Source organism: Amblyraja radiata, chromosome 29 (genome assembly GCF_010909765.2).
Source record: "Amblyraja radiata isolate CabotCenter1 chromosome 29, sAmbRad1.1.pri, whole genome shotgun sequence".
Lineage (NCBI taxonomy): Eukaryota > Metazoa > Chordata > Chondrichthyes > Rajiformes > Rajidae > Amblyraja > Amblyraja radiata.
In genome coordinates, this window is record NC_045984.1 from 32,876,269 (window position 1) to 32,902,478 (window position 26,210).

General features: G+C 39.7%; 1 protein-coding gene across 7 annotated transcripts in view; it reads left to right on the top strand.

Annotated features, from left to right (window-relative positions):
- Positions 1-26,210, top strand: part of LOC116989654 (phosphatidylinositol 4-phosphate 5-kinase type-1 gamma-like) — a 79,180-nt gene that overhangs the window by 21,489 nt on the left and 31,481 nt on the right. For 6 of the 7 annotated variants that reach the window (XM_033047231.1, XM_033047232.1, XM_033047227.1 and 3 more), the window contains exons 2-12: positions 7,752-7,783; positions 7,877-7,969; positions 9,191-9,321; positions 11,028-11,145; positions 16,181-16,333; positions 16,678-16,977; positions 18,765-18,970; positions 21,870-21,953; positions 22,764-22,812; positions 24,356-24,440; positions 25,172-25,333. In XM_033047231.1, coding sequence (XP_032903122.1) covers positions 7,752-7,783; positions 7,877-7,969; positions 9,191-9,321; positions 11,028-11,145; positions 16,181-16,333; positions 16,678-16,977; positions 18,765-18,970; positions 21,870-21,953; positions 22,764-22,812; positions 24,356-24,440; positions 25,172-25,333 — 1,413 coding nt within the window. Of the gene's footprint in view, positions 1-7,751; positions 7,784-7,876; positions 7,970-9,190; positions 9,326-11,027; positions 11,146-16,180; positions 16,334-16,677; positions 16,978-18,764; positions 18,971-21,869; positions 21,954-22,763; positions 22,813-24,355; positions 24,441-25,171; positions 25,334-26,210 lie in introns of those variants that run through there. The other variant, XM_033047234.1, reaches the window with a different exon arrangement.

Genomic DNA, 26,210 nt, shown 5'->3' on the forward strand with positions numbered 1-26,210 from the left:
ATTAAATCTTTTCCCCTTCACCTTGAACCTATGTCCTCGATTCCTCTACTCTGGGCAAGAGTAGGGGCATCGAGGACCCGATTGTGGCATCTGTGGAGCTATATCAAATATATGCACCTTCAGGACAGAATGGACAGAAGAAGGACAGGTATTTAGGGTAAGAAATGGTATATTAAAAGTTAAATAGGAAACACTAGAGTACTTTCAACAAACAATATTTTTTTCCTGTGCATCGCTTTTCAATTATTCACCCTATACAGTAACTTTAGGTTTCCCAGTAATTTTTTTTAAAATATGGTAATTTAGATGCTTTTCTCTTTCGATTCAGAGTTGGTTCAAAAATAATTTAGAAGGTGCTGGCTTGTCCAAGTGGATAAATGCCAGTGCAAATATCTTTTTTTTTAGTATTAATTGTAAGATACTGAAATAATTTATTTTGTTTAATTGCCCTGATTTGCTCCACAGAAATGCTGTTTTGGGGTTAACGTGTGAGAAAATGGTGCCAAAAGGGGGTAAAAAATTTAAACAAAAGAGTGATCATTAATTTGCAGTGAAAAATGACATAAAGAACTAATTTTCAAGAGCATAATTGATTAAAACGTTTCCAGTCAACGATTATTTACTGTAATCAGTAAATCCAGATATTTTGTTCTGTTAAAATTGTAATACAAATGTTATTACTTGTTACTAAATATGCAGATAGTCAACTTTCTGCACAATAAGGCTATGTAGCAATGATGGATATTAAGTTAACACTGTGGCCGCCTGGTATGTTTGGGTGGAAGTCAAAATGACACTCCACTCTGGTGCAATCCTTACTTGCCAGTTCGTAAATTTATACCTTCATCTCCAAGTGTTGTGGCTCTGTTAGCGAATAAAGTAACTGTCTTTATAACTGTAATCTGCCAGTGCAGACACTATCTGGATCTACTTTGACATTTTCTGCATAACTTTTATAACTTTATGATGAGATTCCAAAACTTGTTAGTACTCCAAATACAATTTGAATAAGCTTAGCAGCAGCAATATTTCCCTCAAATTTAGAAGGTAGTGGGGTTCAAAAGCCCACTCTAGAATGCGTGCATTATCCTAGCCGACACTTCCCTACCATTCCTTGACCTCACCATCTCCATCGCAGGGGACAGACTCCTGACCGACATACATTATAAACCCACTGACTCACATGGCTATCTGGACTACACGTCTTCCCACCCTGCCCCCTGTAAAGACTCCATCCCCTACTCCCAATTCCTCCGCCTACGCCGCATCTGTTCCCAGGATGAGACATTTCATACCAGGGCATCGGAAATGTCCTCGTTCTTCAGGGAACGGGGATTCCCCTCCGCCACCATAGATGAGGCTCACACCAGGGTCTCATCCATACCCCGCAACACTGCTCTCTCTCCCCATCCCCGCACACGCAACAAGGGCAGAGTCTCTCTGGTCCTCACCTTTCACCCCACCAGCCGGCAAATACAACACATAATCCTCCGCCATTTCCGCCACCTCCAACAGTGACCCCACCACTCGCCACATCTTCCCATCTCCCCCCATGTCTGCCTTCCGCAAAGACCGCTCCCTCCGCAACTCCCTCAGTCAATTCTTCCCTTCCCTCCCGCACCACCCCCTCCCCGGGCACTTTCCGTTGCAACCGCAAGAAATGCAACACCTGTCCCTTCACCTCCCCCCTCGACTCCATTCAAGGTCCCAAGCAGTCGTTCCAGGTGCGACAAAGGTTCACCTGTATCTCCTCCAACCTCATCTACTGCATCCGCTGCTCTAGATGTCAGCTAATTTACATCGGTGAGACCAAGCGTAGGTTGGGCGACCGTTTCGCCGAACACCTCCGCTCAGTCCGCCTTAACCTACATGACCTCCCGGTGGCTCAGCACTTCAACTCCCCCTCCCATTCCCAATCCGACCTCTCTGTCCTGGGTCTCCTCCATTGCCAGAGTGAGCAACAGCGGAAATTGGAGGAACAGCACCTCATATTCCGTCTGGGGTCCTTGCGCCCTTATGGCATCAACATTGAATTCCCCCAATTTGGCTAGCCTGTGCTGTCCCCTCCCCTTCCTTCACCCTCTAGCTGTCTCCTCCCACCCTCCCATCCGCCCGCCCTCGGGCTCCTCCTCCTCCCTTTTTCCTTCTTTCTTTCCCCACCCCCCATCAGTCTGAAGAAGGGTTTCGGCCCGAAACGTCGCCTATTTCCTTCGCTCCATAGATGCTGCTGCACCCGCTGAGTTCCTCCAGCAATTTTGTGTACCTGTTATATAAAGGAAGTTGTGCGCAATCTTTGGGTGGCACTTTAAATTGAAGACTCCTGCTTTTTAGGTTTGATGTAGTGATCTAGGGGCACAAATGTAATCGTAGTTTATACGATATATTCAAGCCAACAAAAAACATTTTTCTCCACCATGACATAATATTTCCTCTGTCCCTGCCTCAGCTCATCTGCTTCTGAAACCCTTATTCATGGCTTTGTTATTTCTGCATAACTATTCTTAAAGCCATTTAGCACAACGTCCCATAAACGTGAGGTCATTAACCAATCATCATTAATCGGTATAAGATTAATCTAAGAACACAAGCTTATTTTCATGGAGCAGTGATTGGATTTCAAAAGTAATTCAATTTCAAAAGTAATTCATAGCAGATAAACACTTTAGGAGGCCCTTATGTGATATATAAATGTAAGGTTTTTTTTCATTAGCAGTGCCGTGGGAGTTTTAAAATCTAATTGAGTGATCCAAATAGATGTTTATCATCTCTGATAATATAGCACTCCATTAACACCATTTGTGGTCCCATGGCATATACACAATGCTCAGTACACTTCTAGCAACAATAATTGTAATTGTATTATGTCTTTAATATGATGAAATGTTCCAAAGTGCTTTGGTTGAGAAATAATCCAGCAAAATGTAACGCTAAGCCATATGAGGAAATAGTAGGACGTGACAAAAACTGAATAAAGAAGCAGGTTTTATGTGGGAGAAGTTGAAATAGGAACAAAATAATTTATATGTTTGAGTATGGACAGAGGAGTCTATATAATTAGAGTTGAAAGTTTAAATCCTTTCCTTGCCCTGGGTTCTAGGCACAAGATAATAGCAAGAAAATAACTTCCATTTATATAAAGTAGACTCAGCGGGTGAGGCAGCATCTATGGAGTGAAGGAATAGGCAATGTTTCGGGTCGAGACCCTTCTTCAGATTTCCATTTATTTAATGCCTGTTCAAGATTAAGATATCCTGTGCTCTACCATATATATTGTAGCATATGTCAATTATGTGGTGTAAGAAAAATGGCAATCAGCTTGGGTACAGCAAACTAGTATAAATTGTACTAATACTAAACCACAGTAATCTGATTGTGATCAGACGATTAGTTATAATGATATTGTTTGATGGCTAAGTATAAACCAGGATATCCCTGCCTTTTACAGCATTGCCATTCTGTATCCATTTTGAAGGAAGTACAAGTCCTTGGTTCAGCATTTATCTGAAATGCAGTCTTTCAGAAAAACATTTCAGCGCTGCATTATTGGTTTACATTTGTGTTCCTAAATTTCTGCATGATGAGGCTTAAACATACAGCACTGATGTACCGTGGCTAACAAATGTGGTTACATTGGCTTGAGTTAACAGTGAAATTAAAATGGATGGCTGATTACTGGATTAGTAGTGGCAAGATATTGATGTGTGTGTCACTAATTTCTTTTAAACATTCTTCCTTTTTGCATCAGTGTAGAACATAAGAATGTAAATATATGTTGGAGTTGACCATCCATCCATTGTCATACGATTTAATCATTACATATCCAATTATCAAGTTTGGCCCTGGAGAATAAAATAACATGAGAAATCACCCAAGCCTGCCCCACCGTGGCTGATCTGCCAATGGCCTCGACTCCTCTCCTGTGCCGGTTCACTACAGCCTTCATTTCCCCAGTCTTTCAAAAACGTACTTAAAGATTGCCATTGATCTTGCCTCCACAACCTACTGGGATAAAGAATTCTAATGATTGATCTTGCCTCCACAAAAAAAATTCCCATGCACTTCATTTTTAAATAACTCTCCCAAATTTTGGAACTATGTCCCCTCATTCAAAATTATCCTATTACTGGAAACATTTCGACAACTGCCCTGCTGTCTTACCTCAGTCTCTTGTACATTTCAATATGACCATACCTAATTCTTGTAAACTCTAAAGAATATAGATACAATTTCTTCAGCCATTTGCAACATACTTTCCTCTCAGGAGTTAGCTTTGTGAAACTCTCTTGCCTTGCCTCTAATGCCTGTGTGTCCTTTCTTAAATAAGAGAACCAAAACTCTGCACTCTGCTCCAGGTGTGGTTCACCATATGCTGTGGTGAACTTAATGCTCCAAGTCTATTCTCAAGTTTGAATATACTCAGCAACAAAATATCCAAAACTCCTTGGAGTAAAACATTTCTCATAATCTCAGAACTCCTTAACTAGAGAGTTAGGAGTTAGTCTGTAAGTTTTAGATTCTCTTGCCTGAGCAAACAACCTCCATCTATCATATTACAATCTATGTTATCGGCAAGTCTTGTCTTCCCAAGGAGATCACCTCCATTCTCCTAACCCCACAATTAAGTGCAGTTAAATCGTCTCCCCTGATCGTTCAGTCTGCTTATCTCGGGAATTAGCCAAGTGAACGTGCTCTCTATCACAGTTGAAGCAAGGGCTTTCTTTCCTGGTAAGACAAAAAAATAGCTATGCCAAGGCCGGTTAGATGCAGAAGCAAGCTCCCTTTACACTTTCACATTAAAAAAAAACGAAAATGAGAAGTAATCTCCCTCCATATGTTCATTACCGTACACCCCAGGCCAGGTGCTGTGGAGAATTTTCACCAGTATCCTAGCCAATAGCATCAGAAACCAAGTTCTTTATTTATTCATCATGCATTGCTGTTTGTACGATGTATGTAGATTGTCACTGTTTTACAAAATACAGATCATATTTCAGGTGTAATCTCACCAAACTCCGTATACATGCAGCAATATTTTCCTGCTCGTGAATTCCAACCCCCTTCAATGCAATAAAGGCCAGTGTGGCACTTGCCTCAGTAATTACTAATTGTAGAGATCTGGTAGCATCTAAGGTCATATGGCCATAAGTGATAGGAGCAGAATTTGCCCATTTGGTCCATCAAGTCTACACTGCCATTCAATCATGGCTGATCTATCTCTCTCTCTCTCCTAACCCCATTCTCCTGCCTTCTCCCCATAACCCCTGACACCTGTACTAATCAAAAGTAAAGTAGAACTCCCCATTCTACTTTAAATGGGGAGTGCGGTGTTTTTGCAGTTTTCCCTGTTTCAGTAAATATTCTGATTTTCTGCTCCTGCTACTCAAATAAATAACAGTATATTTTCCCACATCATTCTCTATCTTGCCGCAACCGTATAATTTACCCATATCCATTTGCAGACTATTTACATTCTACTCGCAGTTCACTTCCTGCCAACCTTTGTGCAGTTGGCAAATTTGAATACGTAACACTGAATTTTAATCTTAGCTCGTCATAATGTACGTATCTAAGGACTGTGAATTGATCCTTATGGCAGCCTGCCAACATGATAAGTAAGGGTCTACATTTATTTTCTTTGTATTTTGCACTTTAACAAATCATCTTCCATTCCGTAATCTTTCTTACTCATTTGACTAATCCTAACTACCTGGTTGTTTTTATCCTCAAAAACCTCTGATTTGTTACCTAATATTTTGTTCATAAATCATGTTGTCTCAGTCTTATCATGTAATAATTTTCTAAGAGCACCGTCTCACAGTCTTTAATGACACATTTATGCAATTGTCCCTGAACTGAGATCAAATGGTCACTTATTCTACATAGGTTATTGAGAGCAGGGCAATAGATCTGGAGAATTCCAGACGTTGGTTGCTAGAGGAATTTATTTGTTGAAACTAACTGAAGGTTTGGACCAAAGGATGCTCATTTTATCAAGTATCTCAGAGTCCAATATGGTCACAACAAATAGTCAGTTATTGAACCATTAGCGATTTCATTATATTTTCTTTTTTTAAAAACATTTTAATCAATTTTGATCTTTTGTTGTCATTGAAACGGGGTGATTAAAATTTTTAAACTCTCCAAATTTCCAAATATGTTAATGTTCTGTTTCCAGACAATCTTTTTGTACATTTCTGGCATGGAATGTTATTTGTTGGGGATGGTGCTGTGATGTTTGTTTTTACAAGTCTCATAATAGTTTACTTGCTCACTGCTTTCAATAATTTTACTGTATAATTGAGAAAGGGATTTTAAATTTAATGTTGCTGCCAATCTACAGTTCATCTTATTTTTATTAAATTATAGATTGTAGTATTGACGTACAGAATCAGGAAAAATGGGACGTATTAACCAAAATGTATTCAATGTAAAATGGCTGTTGGCTGTAGTTTTATTGTGCTTTGTGTGCACGGATAGACTACTGGTGTTTGTGTATTGCCTCGTGATGGATAAGCTGGTTTTATATGGTACAAGGGAAAGGCTTTTTATAGCTGAGAGCTGCTTAGAAAGGGGGCAGTGATGTTTTGTCAATTCATAGTAAATCTGTTATTCAATCTGCTCACCTTCCACATGGAGAAATAAGAAGTATTTCTCCTGCTTCTATACACCTGGGAACTATGTTGAGATAGTGGACATCTGAACTAAATCTTTTGGGGAACACAAATGGCTGAGGTTTCTTATCATCTTTGTTGATACTATTTAATGTTGTGCTTGAATCACCTAATGAATCAATATCTTGTATTTTTGTCTTGCTTTGTATGACCATTTGAGTTGAACATAATGTGATATTGTAAATCTTAACGAAAGCAGATTCAGCTTGTAATGCCAGAACATGGAACTGGCACAAATCAGAGAGCAAAATCTACTAATGTGTTTAAGAAGGAACTGCAGATGCTGGAAAATCGAAGGTAGACAAAAATGCTGGAGAAACTCAGCGGGTGCAGTAGCATCTATGGAGCGAAGGAAATAGGCAAGGTTTCGGGCCGAAACCCGGAACACTATGTGGCGAGGAGGAATCCTCGTAGAACTGAATTTGGTAGAAATATGGGAGGAAATCTCTTCACCCAGCATACTAAGCAGAAAGGAATGTGTGGTTCATAAGTTCTAGGAGCAGAATTAGGCCACTCGGCCCATCAAGTCTCCTCCATTCAATCATGGCTGATCTATCTTTCCCTCTCAACCTCATTCTCCTGCCTTCTCCCCATAATCCCTGACACCCGTACTAATGAAGAACTGTCAATCTCCACCTTAAAAAATATCCATTGACTTGGCCTCCACATCCGTCTGTGGCAATGAATTCCACAGATTTACCACCCTCTGACTAAAGAAATTCCTCCTCATCGCCTTTCTAAACGTGTGTCCTTTTATTCTGATCTATGGCCTGTGGTCCTGGACTCTCCCACTTGTGGAAACATCCTCTCCACATTCACTCTATCCAGGCTGTTGGTAATCAATTAACTTGGAAGGTATTGCTACATGATTTTGCTTCAACGGAATGTGGTGACATTCAGCTCTGGCCAACAATAAAGTAAGTCCCCATGAGAAGAGTTGACATGAAGCAAAGGTGGACATTTAGAGTTAGGGTGAAAGTATATGATCAGATTTTCTGTTGCAATAAGTTTGAGGGGCTGAATGACCTAGTATTCTATTCATGAATGTTCTCACCACTTTAAATTTTTGTTCTCTTGCAGAATCTTTCAGTAAAAAATCCGTATTGGCTGAGGTGAGCAAAATGAGCAATTTTCCACTTTTCACAATGAGAAGTTATAATGACTGGTGTTTGATACATTCAGTGTGCCTTTTATTTATCTCCAAGATGCCCTCTTCTTCTGGAAATACATACGCACCCACCGGCAAGAAGATTGGACACAGGGGAGTCGATGCTTCTGGCGAAACTACGTACAAAAAGGTATTTAGTCAAGGTCAAACACAAATGTTCTTTGAATTCTTACTTTGCAGCAGACTTTGCTAGCTGTTTTGTTTTTATTTACCTTGTGATGCTCATCATTATAATGACACATATAAATGTCAGAAATTCGACTATTGACAGGAGCTGTATCTGTGAATTAAAAAGTGATAAATTGTTACTTTAAAATAAAAATGAGATTGCTTGTACATTTTTGTTTTAGCACTTCCCTCTATTTCCCAATGTAACGTTTTGAAACTGAACATCCTGCACAGTATTATATCTGAACAGTGGTTTAAATTACAGCTGCAGAAACAAAAACAATTCAATGTCAAATGAAAACTAAAACAGAAGAAACTGATTGCATTGTTCGTCAGTATCTGCAAGAAGGAGAAAGGTTAACATTTCAAAAGAATGTTTCATCTCTCTCTCTTCACTTTTCCATTACTTTTGCCGAAATGAAGTCCAATGATCCACTAGCAGATTCTTATCTGCAAATAATCAGTCTAATTTGTTTTCCCTGATGATCTTTGATCAGTTTTTGATTCTGACTTGAGTTTAGAAGTTTAAAGTGAGAAATCTTGGACGTTAAACTATTTAAATACTGCACTGCAATTATTTATTCTAATCTTCAGCCAGTTCTCATCAGTTGGTTTGGCTAGATGACTTCATGGGGTAAATTTACATTCCTTGTGCCTTAATTTCTAACACTAACACGTGCTTGAAATGTTACAGTGAAATTAATAGGAGTGTTCACCTTTATCAGCTTGCGACATGATTCCCTGCCTACTTGTCACATTATATAATCCTAGTAAACAAGTCAAGGTTGTTGGATGGTTGTATTTAACCTTGCCTTAACATGCCGCATTAATGCCCAGGACATTGTTATGGTGAAAACTGTTCATTATCCAAATTCTCTCAGACCATGTAATTAAAAGAAAATCTGTGGAAATCTTCTGTTGTGAACACTTATCTCAGTTCTGCTAAAGATAACACGGACATGTGTTCAGTGGAGATGTTTGTGCTAACCTGATGAGCAGTTTCGGACGAAATTATTTGTAGTATTTTTACCTCTGGTGAAATTCTCAGTAAGTGATAAAATTTAACCTTTTAATGTTTATTGAGTTGGTTTAAAATGCATCCATGCCTCAGGGCAAAAAAATAAATTAAAAAATCCCAGCTCTTGTGCAGAGGGAAAAGAAAACGATTGTGCTTATGTTGCAGACAAGCTCATCCACTCTCAAAGGAGCCATTCAGCTGGGGATTGGATACACGGTAGGAAATCTCAGCTCGAAGCCCGAAAGAGATGTGCTGATGCAAGATTTCTATGTGGTCGAAAGTATATTCTTTCCTAGGCAAGTCTGTCTTTACTCCAAGCAAATTTTTGAGCATTTACGATAGTAATTTTCTGATACTTACTGTGCATTACTATGCATTTAATGTTCCCCCACTTAATAAACATGGTGTTTATGATGTCTTGGGTAATTGTTAGAGTATATTTTGTATTCTCAAAAACAACAGCAAGAGGTAAAAATGGACCTTAGTATTTTTCACACCTTCAGTCTTGAGAGCATTTTGAAGTGTTTAAAAACCTGAGAATATATTTAGAAGTACGGTCATCGTTATGTAGGCAGGTGATAATCAATGTAATGAGATACAATTTAGGCTGGGGGGGGGGGGGGGGGGGGGGGGGGGGAAGAAGGCCGTGTGCATTCACCCTATCCATGCCCCTCTTGATTTTCTACATCTGTATGCACCATGGTGGATACCCACATCTCAAGGACTGCAGGGGTTCAGGAAGGCAGCTCACTATCACCTCCTTTACGTATGGGTAATTAAATGCTGGCTCAGCCCTCGAAGCCCTTGAATGAATGAAAAATGCAATTCTCTTTACATTTGATGGTCTTACCATTATCTATAGGGTGATAGTGATAGCATGGAAACGGGCCCTTCGGCTCACCTAGTCTAGGCCAACAATCAACTACCATTTACACTATTGCTGCTCTAATCCTTTATTTATCCTCCCCATATTCTCATCAATTCTTCCCCCCACCCCCCCGGATTATAGTACTCGCTTGCACGTCAGGTGCTATTGTCAGTGATTAATTCACTCCAGCAATCAACATGTCTTAGATTTGAGATATTAGATGAACTCCTAGCACCTGGGAAAAAACTCAACATGAATTCCCCACAGACAGCATCCGAGGTCAGAATTGTACCTGGATCTCTGACAGTATGAGGCACGACACTATTAGCTGAGCCACTGTGCCCAAGCATCAACATCATAGGAGTCGCCAATGACAGAATCTCAAATGAACAGCTTAATATGTATTGTGACCTCGGTTAGATCAGAGACTTTGATATTTCAGTGAGAGTATCATCTGACCTCACAGCCTTTTCACCATCAACAGGGCAAATCAAGACTGAAAGAATACTTTTCATTTGTGTGAGTTGGTGCATTCCAACAACACTGAAAACGTTCAATGAATCAAAATAACAGAGTCCGCTTGGTTGGCTGGCACCCCATTCTACACCCTAAGCATCCATTCCCTTCACCAACAGAGCACTTAGTCAGCAGCAACATATTGGTTGCTGTCTTTCTCAAGGTGAATGCAAGATAGAATGGAATAGGAATTTGTTATGTTGTAATCATATTCTTATACATCTCTATATGCAAGTACCATCTTTAGTGATGTAAACATTTAGATTAGCTCTGTTAATCTATTGGTACTCAATGCCACCATGTCAATATTTTGAAATGCATCTCATTCTTAGTGGGATTATATACTAAGAGGTAAGATGATCATTGGTGCTTTGTTAGTTAGATAGAGCTCTTAAAGATAGCGGAGTCAGGGGATATGTGGAAAAGGCAGGAACGTGGTACTGAATGTGGATGATCAGCCATGATCACAGTGAATGGCGGTGCTGGCATGAAGGGCCGAATGGCCTTCTCCTGCACCTATTGTCGATTGTTGGCTGTGTATATAGCTGCATATTGATAGTGAATATTTCCCTCTAATTTTGGTTTAATTTGTTACTCGTACGTTTTTTTAATTTACAGTGAAGGTAGTAACTTGACCCCGGCTCATCATTTCCCCGACTTCAGATTCAAGACATATGCTCCAGTGGCATTTCGTTATTTTAGGGAACTCTTTGGCATTCGCCCGGATGACTATTTGGTGAGTGTGGTTGTTGAAGTGCCGGCTATTCCTGTACATTGTGTGCCCTGACGCTGTGATAGTTGAATGTTAGTTTGCTACAAAATTAAAATATCCTTTGCTTCCTTTAATCAACTGGATGTAATGGTGCTCTGAAATGTAACTGATGAGTGGATGGAGTGGATGGGATTGTGAATGTTTTTGTATATGTATTTTGTACAATAGCATACTTAAAGACCTGTCATTTCAAAAGGAACACTTTAACATGGAATTTGGAATTTGCAGAATATACCAGATGAAGAATGAAGTTTGTATGGATCTGATGGAAGTTAAAAGTACACTTTGTTACTGTGTAATGTTTTCTAATGGCATTTGTGTACTATCACTAAAGGTATATCTAAATAATGATGGCACAATGTTAAATTATTTGACTCATGATCCAAAGTCTGGGTTAACAATCTAGAGCTCAGAGTTTAGATCTCACCTTAATTAAATGATAAATATAGAATTGAAAATAAACTATTCGTAGTTTTGTGATCAGTATTATAATTAGATTGCCATAAAAGCTTCACTAATCTTCAGGGGAAGAAATCTAGTCCTTACATCATCCAGCCAATATGTGACTAAATCTGAAGCAGGGTGGCTAATTTTAACTCCCTTCGAAATAGCTGAACAAAACATTCAATTGTATTGTAACTGCCATGACAAAATGGAACATTGACTCATCAAGTGGTGTGGTTCAAGATTATGGGTGGCCATCTCCACCTAGAGGGCAATTGGAGATGGGCAATAAATGGTTTAACATTCACATCCCAAAAATATCCCTTAACATCCCTTAAATATCCCTTGGCGGCACGGAGGCGCAGCGGTAGAGTTGCTGCCTTACTGCGCTTGCAACGCCAGAGACCCGGGTTCGATCCCGACAATGGGTGCTGTCTGTACGGAGTTTGTACATTCTCCTCGTGACCTGCGTGTGTTTTCTCTGAGATCTTCGGTTTCCTACCACACTCTAAAGACGTATAGTTTTGTAGGTTAATTGGCTTGGTAAATGTTTTTAAAAAAATGTCCCTTGTGTGTGTGTGTGCCGATTCACATACCCCATCTACACTAGTCTTACCTGCCTGCGTTTGGCCCATATCCATTTGAACCTATCCTATCCATGTACCAGTCCAAATGTTTTTTAAACATTGTGAGGGGGATAAAGGGGTGGTAAATATGTACAGTATTGGAAAACAACCAATAAACACACACTGTACAAGACACACAATAAACAGGAATGGTAAACATAGACTGAGACAAGATTTGTTCCAATCACCTAGCGGTCACTCTGAAACTAATTTGGTTCTTTGTTCCCGATATGAACAGACACCTCGGTTACAACCGATTTTGTTCGCTATAACCGAAATCCGTTATAACGAGGGTAGGCTGTGAATAATAATTAAATGAACAAACCATGAAGGTATCTAATTCTAATAAATTCTCTGATCATTTCAGTATTACCACCTTTTTTTTTGTGAATGGATTTGGCGCAAATAGGTTTGGGAGAATCAAATCAATATTTCTAATTGGTATTTTTTGGCTTATGCTGGAAATGGTGTGTGGCTGTTGGTTCTGGTAAATGGGGCAGGATTGAGTTTAGTTAGGATGGCTGTTGGTAGTTGCTTTCTAAAACCACACATTAGATTAGATTAGATTAGATTAGATAGCCTTTATTGTCATTCAGACATAAAGAACATCCTCCCCTGACTCTGTCAGAGATCGGTCTCGAACCGAAACGTCACCCATTCCTTCTCCAGAGATGCTGCCTGTCCCGCTGAGTTACTCCAGCACTTTGTGTCCAACTTCGAAAAAGAATAGCCACTTGGTTAGAGTCTTGTATGCCCCAGGGTCTGAAGAAATTGTATCCCAGTGCAAGTTATTAGCTGCAAGGGAAGATTATACCGTTTACTTCCTCTCAAAAACAATTTGAGAATGTAACTTGAATGTTTTGTTGTTTGAAATATCCTATTTATTTCTGACTGGCTGGATGGGGGGGAAGAAATGATGTGCAATCTGCTGCAAAATAAACTGACAGGTACTATCACAAGCAGTTTAAGAAGCATTTAGATAAGTACATGGATAGCATAGGGATAAGGGCCTAACGTAGGCAGGTGGGACGAGGGTAGATGGGGCATGTTGGTCGTAGTGGGCAGGTTGGGCTGAAGGGCATTTTTCCACACTCTATGACACCAAGCATAATAGCGAGTGATGGTATTTGCACCATTGTAATTATTGGATGAATTGTTTAAAATGTCGGTTAATTTCATTGTGGAAATGGTAATAGTTCCTGAGGACAACTATTGATACCAGGTTAGATTGATTTATTAGTTAATGGTCAGATAAGTGTGTGCAGATGATTGAGTTTCACCAAGGGTCATTTTACAAACATCAGCATTGGAGCTCTGATTTTCTCTGTCATCCACTTCCCCACAACCCAGCAGGTGAGTGCTGTAGTCAGTTCCAGCATGTTATTACTTAACTAATACTGAGGTTCAAGAGTGGGACCACCCTGTTCAGTAAAACTAAAACCATAACAAATGTGTTAGTTGCCATTCAAGCTAGATTTTGTTTAAACAGTCATGAACTGATTGAAGTGTGTGTATTCACTGGCAAGGAACTTGTTTGTTAATGGCAAATAACTGCAGTTGCTGGAAATCATGAATTAAAACAAATATTGGAGATAATATTTCAGGCAGCTTCTGTGGAGAGAGATGTACATCTTCAATTTGATGATTTTCATCAGACGTCAGTAGAGTTATAGTCATAGAGTGAAGGACAATGTGCATAATGCATCTCCCATAGAACCTTAAATGATACATGGGGTATTATAGTTCAGCTAGAAATGGAGTGAGGAATAGAAGAGAGAATTGGAGAATATTTATTAAGTGTGTAAAGTTTTTTTTAAATATTTGTAAAATAAGCCTTTGTGCAATATTCAGGAATGGAGCTGACGACAAAACAAACAATTTCAACTGTTCTATGAAATTAAAGTTGTCATATTTTCCAGAGCCTAGACTAAACTGGAGTTTTTAGTGCAAGGGTGAGTTACTGAAGCTGTACTCATCTAGTCAAGAGAGGGACATTCCACCATATTTCTAAATTATGCATTGTAATTGCTGGAAACACTTTTCACCATAGAGGTAAATTATCTGCCGTAGAATATCAAGTTTCCCTCTTGTTTCAGTAATCACGATTCTTATCATTTCTAATGTTATCAGACAATTAAAATCTATGGATATAATAAATAGCTCCTTCACAGAAACAATGTACAAACAACCTGTCTAGATGCTGGAATGACTATTTCCAAAGTTTTGAAGATAGCCCACTAGTGATCTGTATCCAGATTTAATCCGTGCAATTGGACAACTTTTCCGTGTCACCCAGAGGATTACTTCTGCAGTGACACAAATGACAGATTAAAAATGATCAGGATAAACTGTTTTATTTTTTCCTTTATGACATAGAAAAAGACCTTTTGGCCCATTGAGTCTATATCAGCTCTTGGTTCAATCCTGTCAGTCCTATACTCCTGCTTATTTTCTGGTAATCTATTCCGTCTTTATCTGGTCAATCATTTCAGAGTTTGACTATCCAATGAAAGGCCAAGGAAAGACTTCTAAAGCATTTGACCACCTCCCCTATCTATGCCTCTCATCATTTTATATCTCTCTCATGTCACTCCTCAGTATCTTGTGCTCCAGGGGGAAATCCCAGCACTCCACTATCTCCTTATAACTCGGGTGCTCCAGTCACCTGGATTCACCCACCTGAATCATTTCTACTTCCTTTCCACTTTAGTAACATCCTTTCTGTAACAGGGAGACCAGGACAGTGCACGTGTGGTCTCACCAATGACTTGCGACATGGCGTCGTTCACCTGGACAATCACCCAGAGAATTGTGAATCTGTGGAATTCTCTGCCACTGAAGGCCGTGGAGGCCAATTCACTGGATATTTTCAAGAGAGAGTTAGATTTAGCTCTTGGGACTAACAGAATGAAGGGATGTGGGGGGAAAAGCAGCAACGGGGTACTGATTTTAGATGATCAGCCATGATCATATTGAATGGCATTACTGGTTTGAATGGCTGAATGGCCTACTCCTGCACCTATTTTCTATGTTTCTTCTTGTATGATATATTGAATTCTTGTTTTGCAGCAGACTTGTGGCTTCTTGTTATAAAAGCAAGCAAAACAGAAAACCCCATTCTGTCTCTCCTGAGTAGCAAATTGCACATGAGGACTAATAATGTCAATAATGTAGCACAATTACTCTCTTGTGTCTGATCAGTTCTTCACATATGAGTGTTATTACTCAACTATAATTTGTAAAGTGAAGCTAATGTGAAAAATTGGATTATCCAGTTTAAAATGTTTTAAAAAGGTGTAATTAATAAACATTAATATATTTAATCATCGAGCGGATTGCCTGGGTTACGACTTGCAATTTAGAGTGGCCCTTGGTGATCACAGTTGCAGCTCGTTATTTTCTCTGCCGGATTTATTCCATTGATGTCATTACATGTCTTGTTCCACATGATGGGATGTGCCAGAGATGGAGATTGGAAATTTCTTGCAAAACAAATTTGGCTAGCCCTTGCTGTCTCCTCCCCTTCCTTCACCCTCTAGCTGTCTCCTCCCACCCTCCCATCCGCCCGCGCTCGGGCTCCTCCTCCTCCTCCCCTTTTCCTTCTTTCTTTCCCCCACCCCCCATCAGTCTGAAGAAGGGTTTCGGCTCGAAACGTCGCCTATTTCCTTCGCTCCATAGATGCTGCTGCACCCGCTGAGTTTCCCCAGCAATTTTGTGTACCTTCGATATTCCAGCATCTGCAGTTCCCTTTTGAACTCCTTGAATATATATTTGTTTTCTCTTTTTTTTTAATATAAAGGGAGAATCTTAGGGAGAAATAAAACGTTGCTGATCATTTGAATGAAAGGGGGAGAATTGATGGTAAATGCAACGCCAAAGATGATGGGCTCTGTGAATAAGTATTTGCTTTTTGATATGTTCTCTCTCAGTATTCGTTATGCAATGAACCCCTGATTGAACTCTCCAACCCCGGTGCCAGTGGATCTGTCTTTTATGTGACAAGTGACGATGAGTTTATTATCAAGACTGTGATAAACAAAGAAGCAGAATTTCTACAAAAATTACTTCCAGGTTATTATATGGTGAGTGATTTTGTTTTGTTTTTCCATCTCCATTTTTGTCGACTTTGGAGTGTATTTGAGTCTTGTTGGAATATAGCTTCACATCCATCTGCTGGCCTCTATACCTTGCATAAGAAGGTGATGAATGATGACTAAGTAGCACCACCCATATGTGATCATTGTCAGCTGGTTATTTTCCCCAGTCCTTCTATAGATTCCAAATAACATTAAATATAAAAAACAAAATTGCATTATTTAATTCAATGTCTTGGCATTTAGAACACAATCTTGAATTGCATTTATTTGAAGGATTACTGCCAGTTCATTTGTTGCACTGATACATGGCTTCCTCTGTTTTCTTCCAGAACTTGAATCAGAACCCACGGACACTCTTGCCAAAGTTTTATGGACTCTACTGTGTTCAGTCTGGTGGCAAAAACATTCGACTGGCAGTAATGAATAATGTGTTGCCACGTGTGGTGAAGATGCACCTGAAGTATGATTTAAAAGGTTCAACCTACAAACGGAGGGCTTCAAGAAAAGAGCGTGAGAAGTCCAAACCAACGTTTAAAGACTTGGACTTTATGCAGGATTTCCCAGATGGATTGTTACTAGACTCAGACATGAACTGTGCCCTGATTAAAACACTGCAAAGAGATTGTCTGGTAAGAAGAGAGTAAGGGATATTCATTTAGAAGAAATACAATTTAATAAACAAACAGGAATAATATTCTGGTCATGTCTTACTACGTGAAATAAGAACGGCAATCAGATTTGGACAATTATTGATTTTGTTTGTACTTGCAGTGCTGGGGAATGGTGATGAATTATTATATTAAATACACAAAGGGAATAAGCTCATTCAGTAACGTTGCTTTATTTTGAGAAATAGCAAAAGCATATCAATTGTGACCAGGATGAATTGTATGAATATGGAACATCTTTTGTTTTTCTTTTGGCATGTGAAGGAAACATTCACAGAACGGCTTAAATGTCTGGCGTTAAAAGAAAGCGGTTTAGAACACAGCAGCTTTTGCCCTCTGCCCAGTTCCCATTCATAGCCCTGCAGATTATGCCACTGTGCACATTATGATACTTTAGTAATGTAATAATTGTTCCTGAAACAATTCATTCAAGGCATTCAATTCAAAACTCCACCTGTCTTCAGGTAAAATACAGTGCCCTCAACCTTTCTCTAATCTTTTTCCAGTTATTTGAAATCATTGTCCCTTAGAGGTTGATCTATCCGTTGCTTGTTCAAGGCTTCATCATTTTGTGCACCATCAATAAATCTCAGGAGGTAGACAAAAGTGCTGGAGAAACTCAACGGGTGCAATAGCATCTATGGAGCGAAGGAAATAGGCAACGTTTCGGGCTGAAACCCTTCCGGGTTTCGGCCCAAAATGTGCATGGAATAGTGCATGGAATAGAGTCCGACAGAATCCCATTCGATACGCCTTTCCAAACATAAAAATTCTTATTGGTTGGTCAGTATTGGTGGGCCGAAAGACCTGTTTCCGCGCTGTGGCATGTTGGCCTTCATAACGAGAGGATTTGAGTATAAGAGTAAAGAGGTGCTTCTGCAGTTGTACAGGGCCCTGGTGAGACCACACCTGGAGTATTGTGTGCAGTTTTGGTCCCTAAGGTCCCCTTGAGGAAGGACGTCCTTGCTATTTAGGGAGTGCAGCGCAAGTTCACGAGGTTAATCCCCGAGATGGCGGGACTGTCATATGAGGAAAGATTGGAAAGACTGGGCTTGTTTTCTCTGGAATTTAGAAGGATGGGATCTTATAGAAACATATAAAGTTATAAAAGGGTGATAAAAAGCTAGATGCAGGAAAAATGTTGCCAATGTTGGGGGAGTCCAGAACCAGGGGCCACAATCTAAGAATAAAGGGGAGGCCATTTAAAACTGAGATGAGAAAAACTTTTTCACCCAGAGAGTTGTGAATTTGTGGAATTCTCAATCACGGAAGGCAGTGGAGGCCAATTCACTGGATGAACTTAAAAGACAGTTAGATAAAGCTCTAAGGGCTAGCGGAATCAAGGGATATGGGGAGAACGCAGGCACGGGTCACTGATTGTGGATGATCAGCCATGATCACAATGAATGGCGGTGCAGGCTCGAAGGGCCGAATGGCCTCCGGCACCTATTTTCTATTTCTATGTAAGCCTAAACTAAATGTTGCCCACCACATCTCCCACTCCATTTTAAAATCTATTTTCTCTGTCTACTCTGAAATTCAGGTATTCAACCTAACATTTAAGATGGGTTTCAGAAATACATTATTAACCGTTGAGAAGTGTTGTTCAGTTTAATAGTTTGGACCATTTTTTTTCTTTCAGTGTTTTCCCGTCTGTGATGTCAAACACATGCTAGCTGGCTTGATGTCCGCTCAGTAGATTTGTCTTCAGTCTAACTTTGTTATTTCTTCTTGTGCAATTTCAATAGGTGCTAGAGAGCTTTAAAATCATGGATTACAGTTTGTTGTTAGGAGTTCACAATTTGGACCAAGCAGAGCGTGAGAGGCAGGTGGAGGGGTCACTAAGTACTTCTGATGAGAAACGACCCATGGCACAGAAAGCCCTCTATTCCACGGCCATGGAGTCTATTCAAGGCGGAACTTCACGGGGAGAGTCTATTGACACAGATGATACGTATGTGTATATATATTTTCTAAAAAATATTTTTTTATGACTTTATATGTTCTATTATGATATGTATTGTTTGATCAAATGTGTCTCTTTCAACTGTGCCTAAAGTTCAGCATCAATCAAAGCTAAAACTCTTGCTTTATTCTCAACATTTCAAGAAAAATGACACTACTGCATCAGTGTGAACTTGTATATCTAGAGTTTAGAGCCCGCCAACAAAGAAGTTTTTGAAAGTAACTTCCTTAAACGTATTTTGAAGTCAATTTTTTTTATCATGTGCATAATTCTTATTCAAAATTACTTGCTGCTATCAAGCTAAGGAGCGGTGTTTCCCCCAAATAGTTTGTTCATCCAGTGCCGTTTAATTACTCTGATCATTCATGGCTTGCATGGTGAGTGGGTGTTGGGAATTATATTGCCTTTTCATAGTATATATCGGTTCTAATCTGCCATGAGATAAAGGACAATAGAACCATCGACTATCTGATGGTTCAGTCAATGGATCAGTGAGTCCAGTCTAAGAGATGTCTGGTGGCATCCGTGGCTTCAACGCCAGGGGCATCATCTCATGTTGAGTAATGAGTACGAGAATGTCTAGGTGAAGGTTAGCTAATCTGTCTAAGCCAACTCCCTAATTTGATAATCAACACTGGAATGTTAAAATACATTTCTCAAATAATGTAAAGAATTGAAAGAAATGTTCAAGTTTTGTTATTTAGTGGTAAAAGTACTGTCTCTGTGGAGGCAAAGTTAATGGATATTTTTTAAGCCAGAGATAGATAGATTCTTGATTAGTACGGGTGTCAAGGATTATGGGAGAAGGCAGGAGAATGCGGTTAGGAGGAAGAGATAGATCAACCATGATTGAATGGAGTAGACGTGATGGGCCGAATGGTCTAATTCTGCTCCAACCACGTATGACCTTATGAGGTTATGGAGTCTTTGCAATACAAATCGGATAAGTTGACTGAGTAAAACCGTGGCAGACTGGGTATAAAGTGTGATGTCATGCATTTCATGAAATCATGCACGTCATGCATTAACAGAAATCTAACACCAGACTAACGTCAAGTGAGGCTGGACATTAGTTGAGTATAGAAGGACAGACTGTGCATGAAACACAAATGTTAGACTATAGGTGCAGCAAGTAATTATTGCTGGTGGTTAAGAATATAACAATGTAGTATTCTTATAATTATATTATTGGTGAGGTGGCAAGAAGCATAAAGTTTTGATCTCTTGTATAAGAAAGGGTTTTCTAGCATTTAAGACCATCCAGAAGAGGCTTGGCTAATATCTGGGATGAGAAATTTATCCTACCTCAAACAGCCTAAATGTTAGATATGCATTCTTTTGATTTGGAAGAATGAGAGGTGATCTTCTTGAAACATGTAAGGTCCTAAGGTGACATTAAAAAAAGTAGATATTAAGATGATAGACACAAAATGCTGGAGTAACTCGGCAGAACAGATCAGTCTGAAGAAGGGTCTCGACCCGAATGTGGGAGTCTGAAGAAGGGGTCTCGACCCAAAACGACACCCATTCCTTCTCTCCAGAGATGCTGCCTGTGTTACTCCAGCATTTTGTGTCTATCCGGTATAAACCAGCATCTGCAGTTCCTCCCTACACATATTAAGATGATCCCACAATGAGGTATAATTATAAGACAAGGGAGGTGGTCATTTAAAACTAAAATATGCTGCAGTTTCCTCGAAAGGTACTGAATCTCCAATGTTATGGAAGCGGGAACACTGGGGGTGCTTAAAGAGCATGTAGATCATTTTTTGAGAGATCAGAGAATTGAGGACAGGCGGAGCTGGCACAGAAAGAGTTGAAGCTAGCTCTAGCCTTTGTCCATACACCTGCTAATCAAATCCCCACTCACCTGTATCTACCTGTCAGGCTTTGTTCCGCCCCCACCTCTTTCCATCTTTTATCCCGCTGAGGTCTGAAGAAGGGTCCCAACCCGAAAAGTTGCCTATCCATGTCCTTCAGTCATGCTGCCTGACCCGCTGAGTTACTCCAGCACTTTATATTTTTTTGCAAACCAGCACCAGCAGTTTCTTGTGTCTCTCCTCCCTCTCTTCATCAATGGAGAGGTGGTTGAGAGGGTCACCTCCTTTAAGTTCCTCGGGACCACCATACATCAATCCCTATCATGGGAGCTCAACACCAGTCTCATAATCAGTAAGTGCCACCAGCGACTCTACTTCCTGCGGCAGCTCAAAAACTTCAGGGTCAGTCGACCAGCCATGACCCACTTCTATAGGTCTACCATAGAAAGCATACTCACATTCTCCATGCTTGTCTGGTATGGTCACACAACCTCGCAGGATAAGATTCGGCTGGAGAGAATAGTGCGCCGAGCTTCTAAGATCATCGGTTGCAGCAGACTTCCCTCAGTGACATCACTTTACTCAACAAGACTCACCAGAAAGGCCAAAAAAATCATAGCAGACCACTTTCACCCAGCACATTACCTCTTTAATCTCCTCCCATCAGAGATATAGAAGCATTAAAAGTAAAACATCTCGCTTCAGAGACAGCACCTACCTCCAAGCCATCAGATATTTGAATTTGCACTAATCACTTTGCACTTTCTTTTGCACTTACACTTACGCTTAACATGAGACGCTGCTGGGTCCTGTCCTTCCTGTATATATTGTCCTTCGTACGGTATTGTCTATTATTTATTGTGGTGTATGTGGTGGTTGTATTGTACTGTATTGTATCTGTCTGAGAGCGAACCAAGACACATTCCTATCAACTTGTTGACATGGCAATAAACTTCTTGAATCTTGAATGAATCTTGAATCTCTTATTTTCTTGTGTTCTAGACTTTATTTCACTGCTTAATGTTAATACATTTTACGGTCATAAAATGTTATTTGCTCTTTATTAGGATGGGCGGTATTCCAGCAGTGAATGGGAAAGGAGAGAGGCTCCTCTTGTACATTGGCATTATTGATATTTTACAGTCTTACAGGTAGGTTTCCGTTCATACTATAACAAAATGCGTGAAAGGTTTTTAACTTTTTTAATTTATATATAGAAAGAAGTGTAATAATGAGGTGGATTGCAGTGGATCGAGGAGGTAGTTTATTATTGCCTCACAAATAAGCGAGGAATGTGACATATTAGTTTATTTTTTTTTAGTTTTAGTGATACAGCACGGAAGCAGGCCCTTCGACCCACCGAGTCCACACCGACCAGCGGTCCCCGCACATTAACACAAGCCTACACACACATGCCTGAGATCAGCATATCAGTGATAGTAGTCCAGATTATTTTTGTCTGAGCAAATTTTATTTCATTTTTGTGTTTTGTGTGTTGAATGCTGGTTATGGAATGTGTTTTGTTTATACAGCAGATGTAATGTTAAACCAAGTTCAGCACATAGGTTGTCCTTCATCAAATGTGGCAGCAATTTTTCCATCAGCAAGGTTTTGTAAGCAGTGAGATTTAATAACCGGACAAGCTCCTTTAATAATGCTGCTCAAGGGACGGATAATGACGATGGCAGAGAAGTCTCTTTAGATTGTGCAGTGGAATTTATTACACTTGAGAGGACAATAGAGGTCACAATTTAACGTGTCATTTAAGAATGCCATTTCCCAGCTCTTCGGTATTGCTGTTTAATCTCAATTATGTGCTAAAATCTCTGGAGTCGCGATTAAGCCTTGATTTGGCTTAAAGTGTGAATGTTTATATTGTTGAAGGAAGCTTTTTATCTTGGCTTAATAAATGAGTGAATTATAAAGTTAAGAGGAACTAACTAACTAACGTTTATTTTCAGGTTGATCAAGAAACTGGAACATACTTGGAAAGCACTTGTTCATGACGGTGTAAGTTTTCATTTTAAAGTGATCCAACCTATCAATTTAATGGCATACAGTTAAATTCTAAAAATAAAATACCACTTTAATAGTCCACATGGCCCCTTCAACTGAAATGTTGTCAAATATATTATTTTATAGCCTTCCCCATTATATGGTTAGATTCAGAATTAAATAATTCTGCTGAATCCTTTTTAATTGCAAGCGAGTAATAAAACATAAAAGCACTGGGGTTTATGAGTTAATGTGCAACCGTGGGGTTATATGTTTGATGAAGTATGCAAGATATAGATATATATGAAATCATAAGAGCCATCTTTACACATGCCACTAATGTGAAAGTCACATTTGTGATACTGTATTCATGCAGTTTGAAATGCTGCACCATCTGTATTTGTTAGTTAGGTGAAATGTAAGTAGTCCTGCATTGGCAATGAAGCTTTATTGTAGACAAGCTCCACAATGCCGACTGAACATCAGTGTAGAGTTTAATGTATTAACAATAAATGTTGATTTATCCTAATAAAGAAATGTGTGAAGCAAGTACCTACATCAAGGCTCTCAACGAAAAATGAAATAGAAGATGAAGGAAAAGCTTTCCTCTACACCGACTGTATTAGAATCGGGCAACGTTCTACAGTTCCATTTAGCTTGTACTTCTATAATTACTGTTAACATGAGCAGAATAATATCATTCTAACTGTACAGAATGCAAAATTGAATATTAGTTTTTTGTCATTTGGAAATATTTGAACCTGTCACAACAGTATAGCAGTTAAGTTCTTCCAGAAAGTGAAAAGTACATTAATATCTTGGGAGATAAAAATGCTGGAGAAACTCAGCGGGTGAGGCAGCATCTATGGAGCGAAGGAATAGGTGACGTTCCGGGTCAAGACCCGAAACGTCACCTATTCCTTCGCTCCATAGATGCTACTTCACCCGCTGAGTTTCTCCAGCATTTTTGTCTACCTTCGATTTTTCCAGCATCTGCAGTTCTTTCTTAAACAGTAACATAGTATAATCAGACTCCTGTTATACCTATTTTCTTAATACCCTATCAGCTTTGTATCCCTTTCTCCCAGGGCATAGCGTGATACTTTTCTGTACTTCTCTAGAGACCTGTGGATCCTAGGCAGTGAGAATCATCAGGTTATTTCACAATAAAGAGTCTGCACCCATATTAAATTGATGGCACAAACGTGCATGCTTTCATTAAGTTCAATTGCAGGAATCTCTCCGTGCTCTGATGTCAGTTGCTGCCCTACCTAAAGTCAGCTGAAACTGAACTAATTTTAGAAAGACTTTTTTTCTGAATTTCATTAATCTAGGGCTTTAGTCAGACAAGCTTCAATAATCTGCCCCAAATGCTCCTACAGCAACTTCAAAACTATTCAAATTGTTCAGGACTTATGCATGCCTTGTTGCCTTGCAGTAAGAACAAAGTACTTGATTGCATTGAACTGCATGTTAATTTTGGCTCTCTTAAATTTGCTGAAACTATTTCATTACAAGCTGAATGTTAAAAAAAATAATTCCTTTGTTACATTTACAGGACACTGTGTCAGTGCATAGGCCGAGTTTCTATGCTGAAAGATTTTATAAATTTATGAGCAACACTGTCTTCAGAAAGTTTTCATGTAAGTAAGGGTTATGTCTTTATTTGGAGGCTATTTTGTATTACAAAGGCTGCAGTTAGATGCATGGAATAAAATCTGATGTCAGTCCTTGTGTAGTCTGTTGGAACAGCAGTTCTGCAACAAACCAGTCAAATGATAATTTGTCATCCATTCACAGGAGAATATAGCATCCTATCTTTAGCCTTGGTTCATTGAAACCAGTACAGTAAACCCTTGCAATAATGGACCACAGAGAGGAGGACAGTATCCATTATTGCCGACTGACTGTCCACTGTAACTGTGTGATGGGTGTAAAGTTTAACTGGAGGCCAAGTCCAACAGGAGGGAAGAAATGCGGTTGATGGGACGGGGGGGGGGACACAAGTGAGAATTCACAGGCTTGGGAACCACACAGCCTCAGGCTCTATACGCGGTGCACCGGAGACTGGCCCAGTGCCCAAGCCGCCGCCTTGCTGCTCGCTCTCTCTGCTCCCACAAGCTCTCAAAAACTTGGCACCAGCTCACTGGGTAACATTAGGAAGTGGTGGTGGGGGGGAGGGCGGGACGGTGCAACAGGAGCCTCGGTCCACTATAACCGAAATCTGCTATACAGATTCTGTTATTACGAGGGATTACTGTACAGTATTTCTGCAGCTTTTTCGTTTTCAGCTTTAATGTTATTTGGAGATGAATGCTAACAAAAAATGATGAATTAAATGTTAATTCAGTAGTTCAATTTAATCATATCACAGCACTGAAGTCGTCCCCATCCAAGAAAGGACGAGCCTCTCTACCTGTTCCGAAATATGTTGGTCCAGGTCAAGCCTTCTCAGCCAGCCAGATTCCCACAGAAGACGATGAGAAGCGGTGTGACCTCCGAGGAGCCAGGAGCTTCCCAACTCTTGAAGATGACGGTAATCATGTCCATATATCCCTCTTCTTTCAGCATTCAGAACATTTCTTTATCTCTCCAAGAATACTGATTGTGGAGAAAATTAAACCTTTTTCTTTGATGCATCTCTGTTTTAGTCTCGGATGTACCAGTTTATTTTGATACAAGGAGCACCAAAATATTTTGACTAAAGTGCCTAATGAAGAGTACAGAATTCAAGTACGGGCATCTCATGATATTAATATGTTTGATGCAAGCATACAAAACGTTTAGGCAGCGGTTTACTGATCGCTGAAGAATAATGACCATCTTTATCCAAATATTGTAATAAATATTTTTTTAAATGGAAATACTCAGCAGTAAGCAGAATGAGAGAGAAACTGAATAAGTTTGCCACTGTGATCTTTCATCAGAGCTCCCCCCCCCCAATATCTTGGGAGATGTTACCTGACCTGAGTATTTGCATTTTTATGCTCCTATTTCATATTTCTCATCATCTACAGTACTTTGCTTTTAGAATAGCGATACAAACCTCTGGATGTGTTTTAAAAATCCAAAGCCATGCACCCACCATCCTGTGCATGAAAAGCTACCCCTCAGATTCCTATTAAATCTTTTCCCCCCTCACCTTAAACCTATTTCTGATCCTCGATTCCCCTATTTGAGGGCCTGAAGGGTCTCGACCCGAAACATCGCCTATTCCTTCTCTCCGTAGGTGCTACCTCAGCTGCTGAATTCCTCCAGCATTTTTGTCTACCTTCCATTTTTTCCAGCATCTGCAGTTCTTTCCTAAACAATACCCAATCTCTTTAATTACCTTGAGTGGAAAACAACATGAAGCATTGCTCAGGGAGAAGGAAGAGGGAGTATCGGGACCATATTGAATACTTTTGTAACTG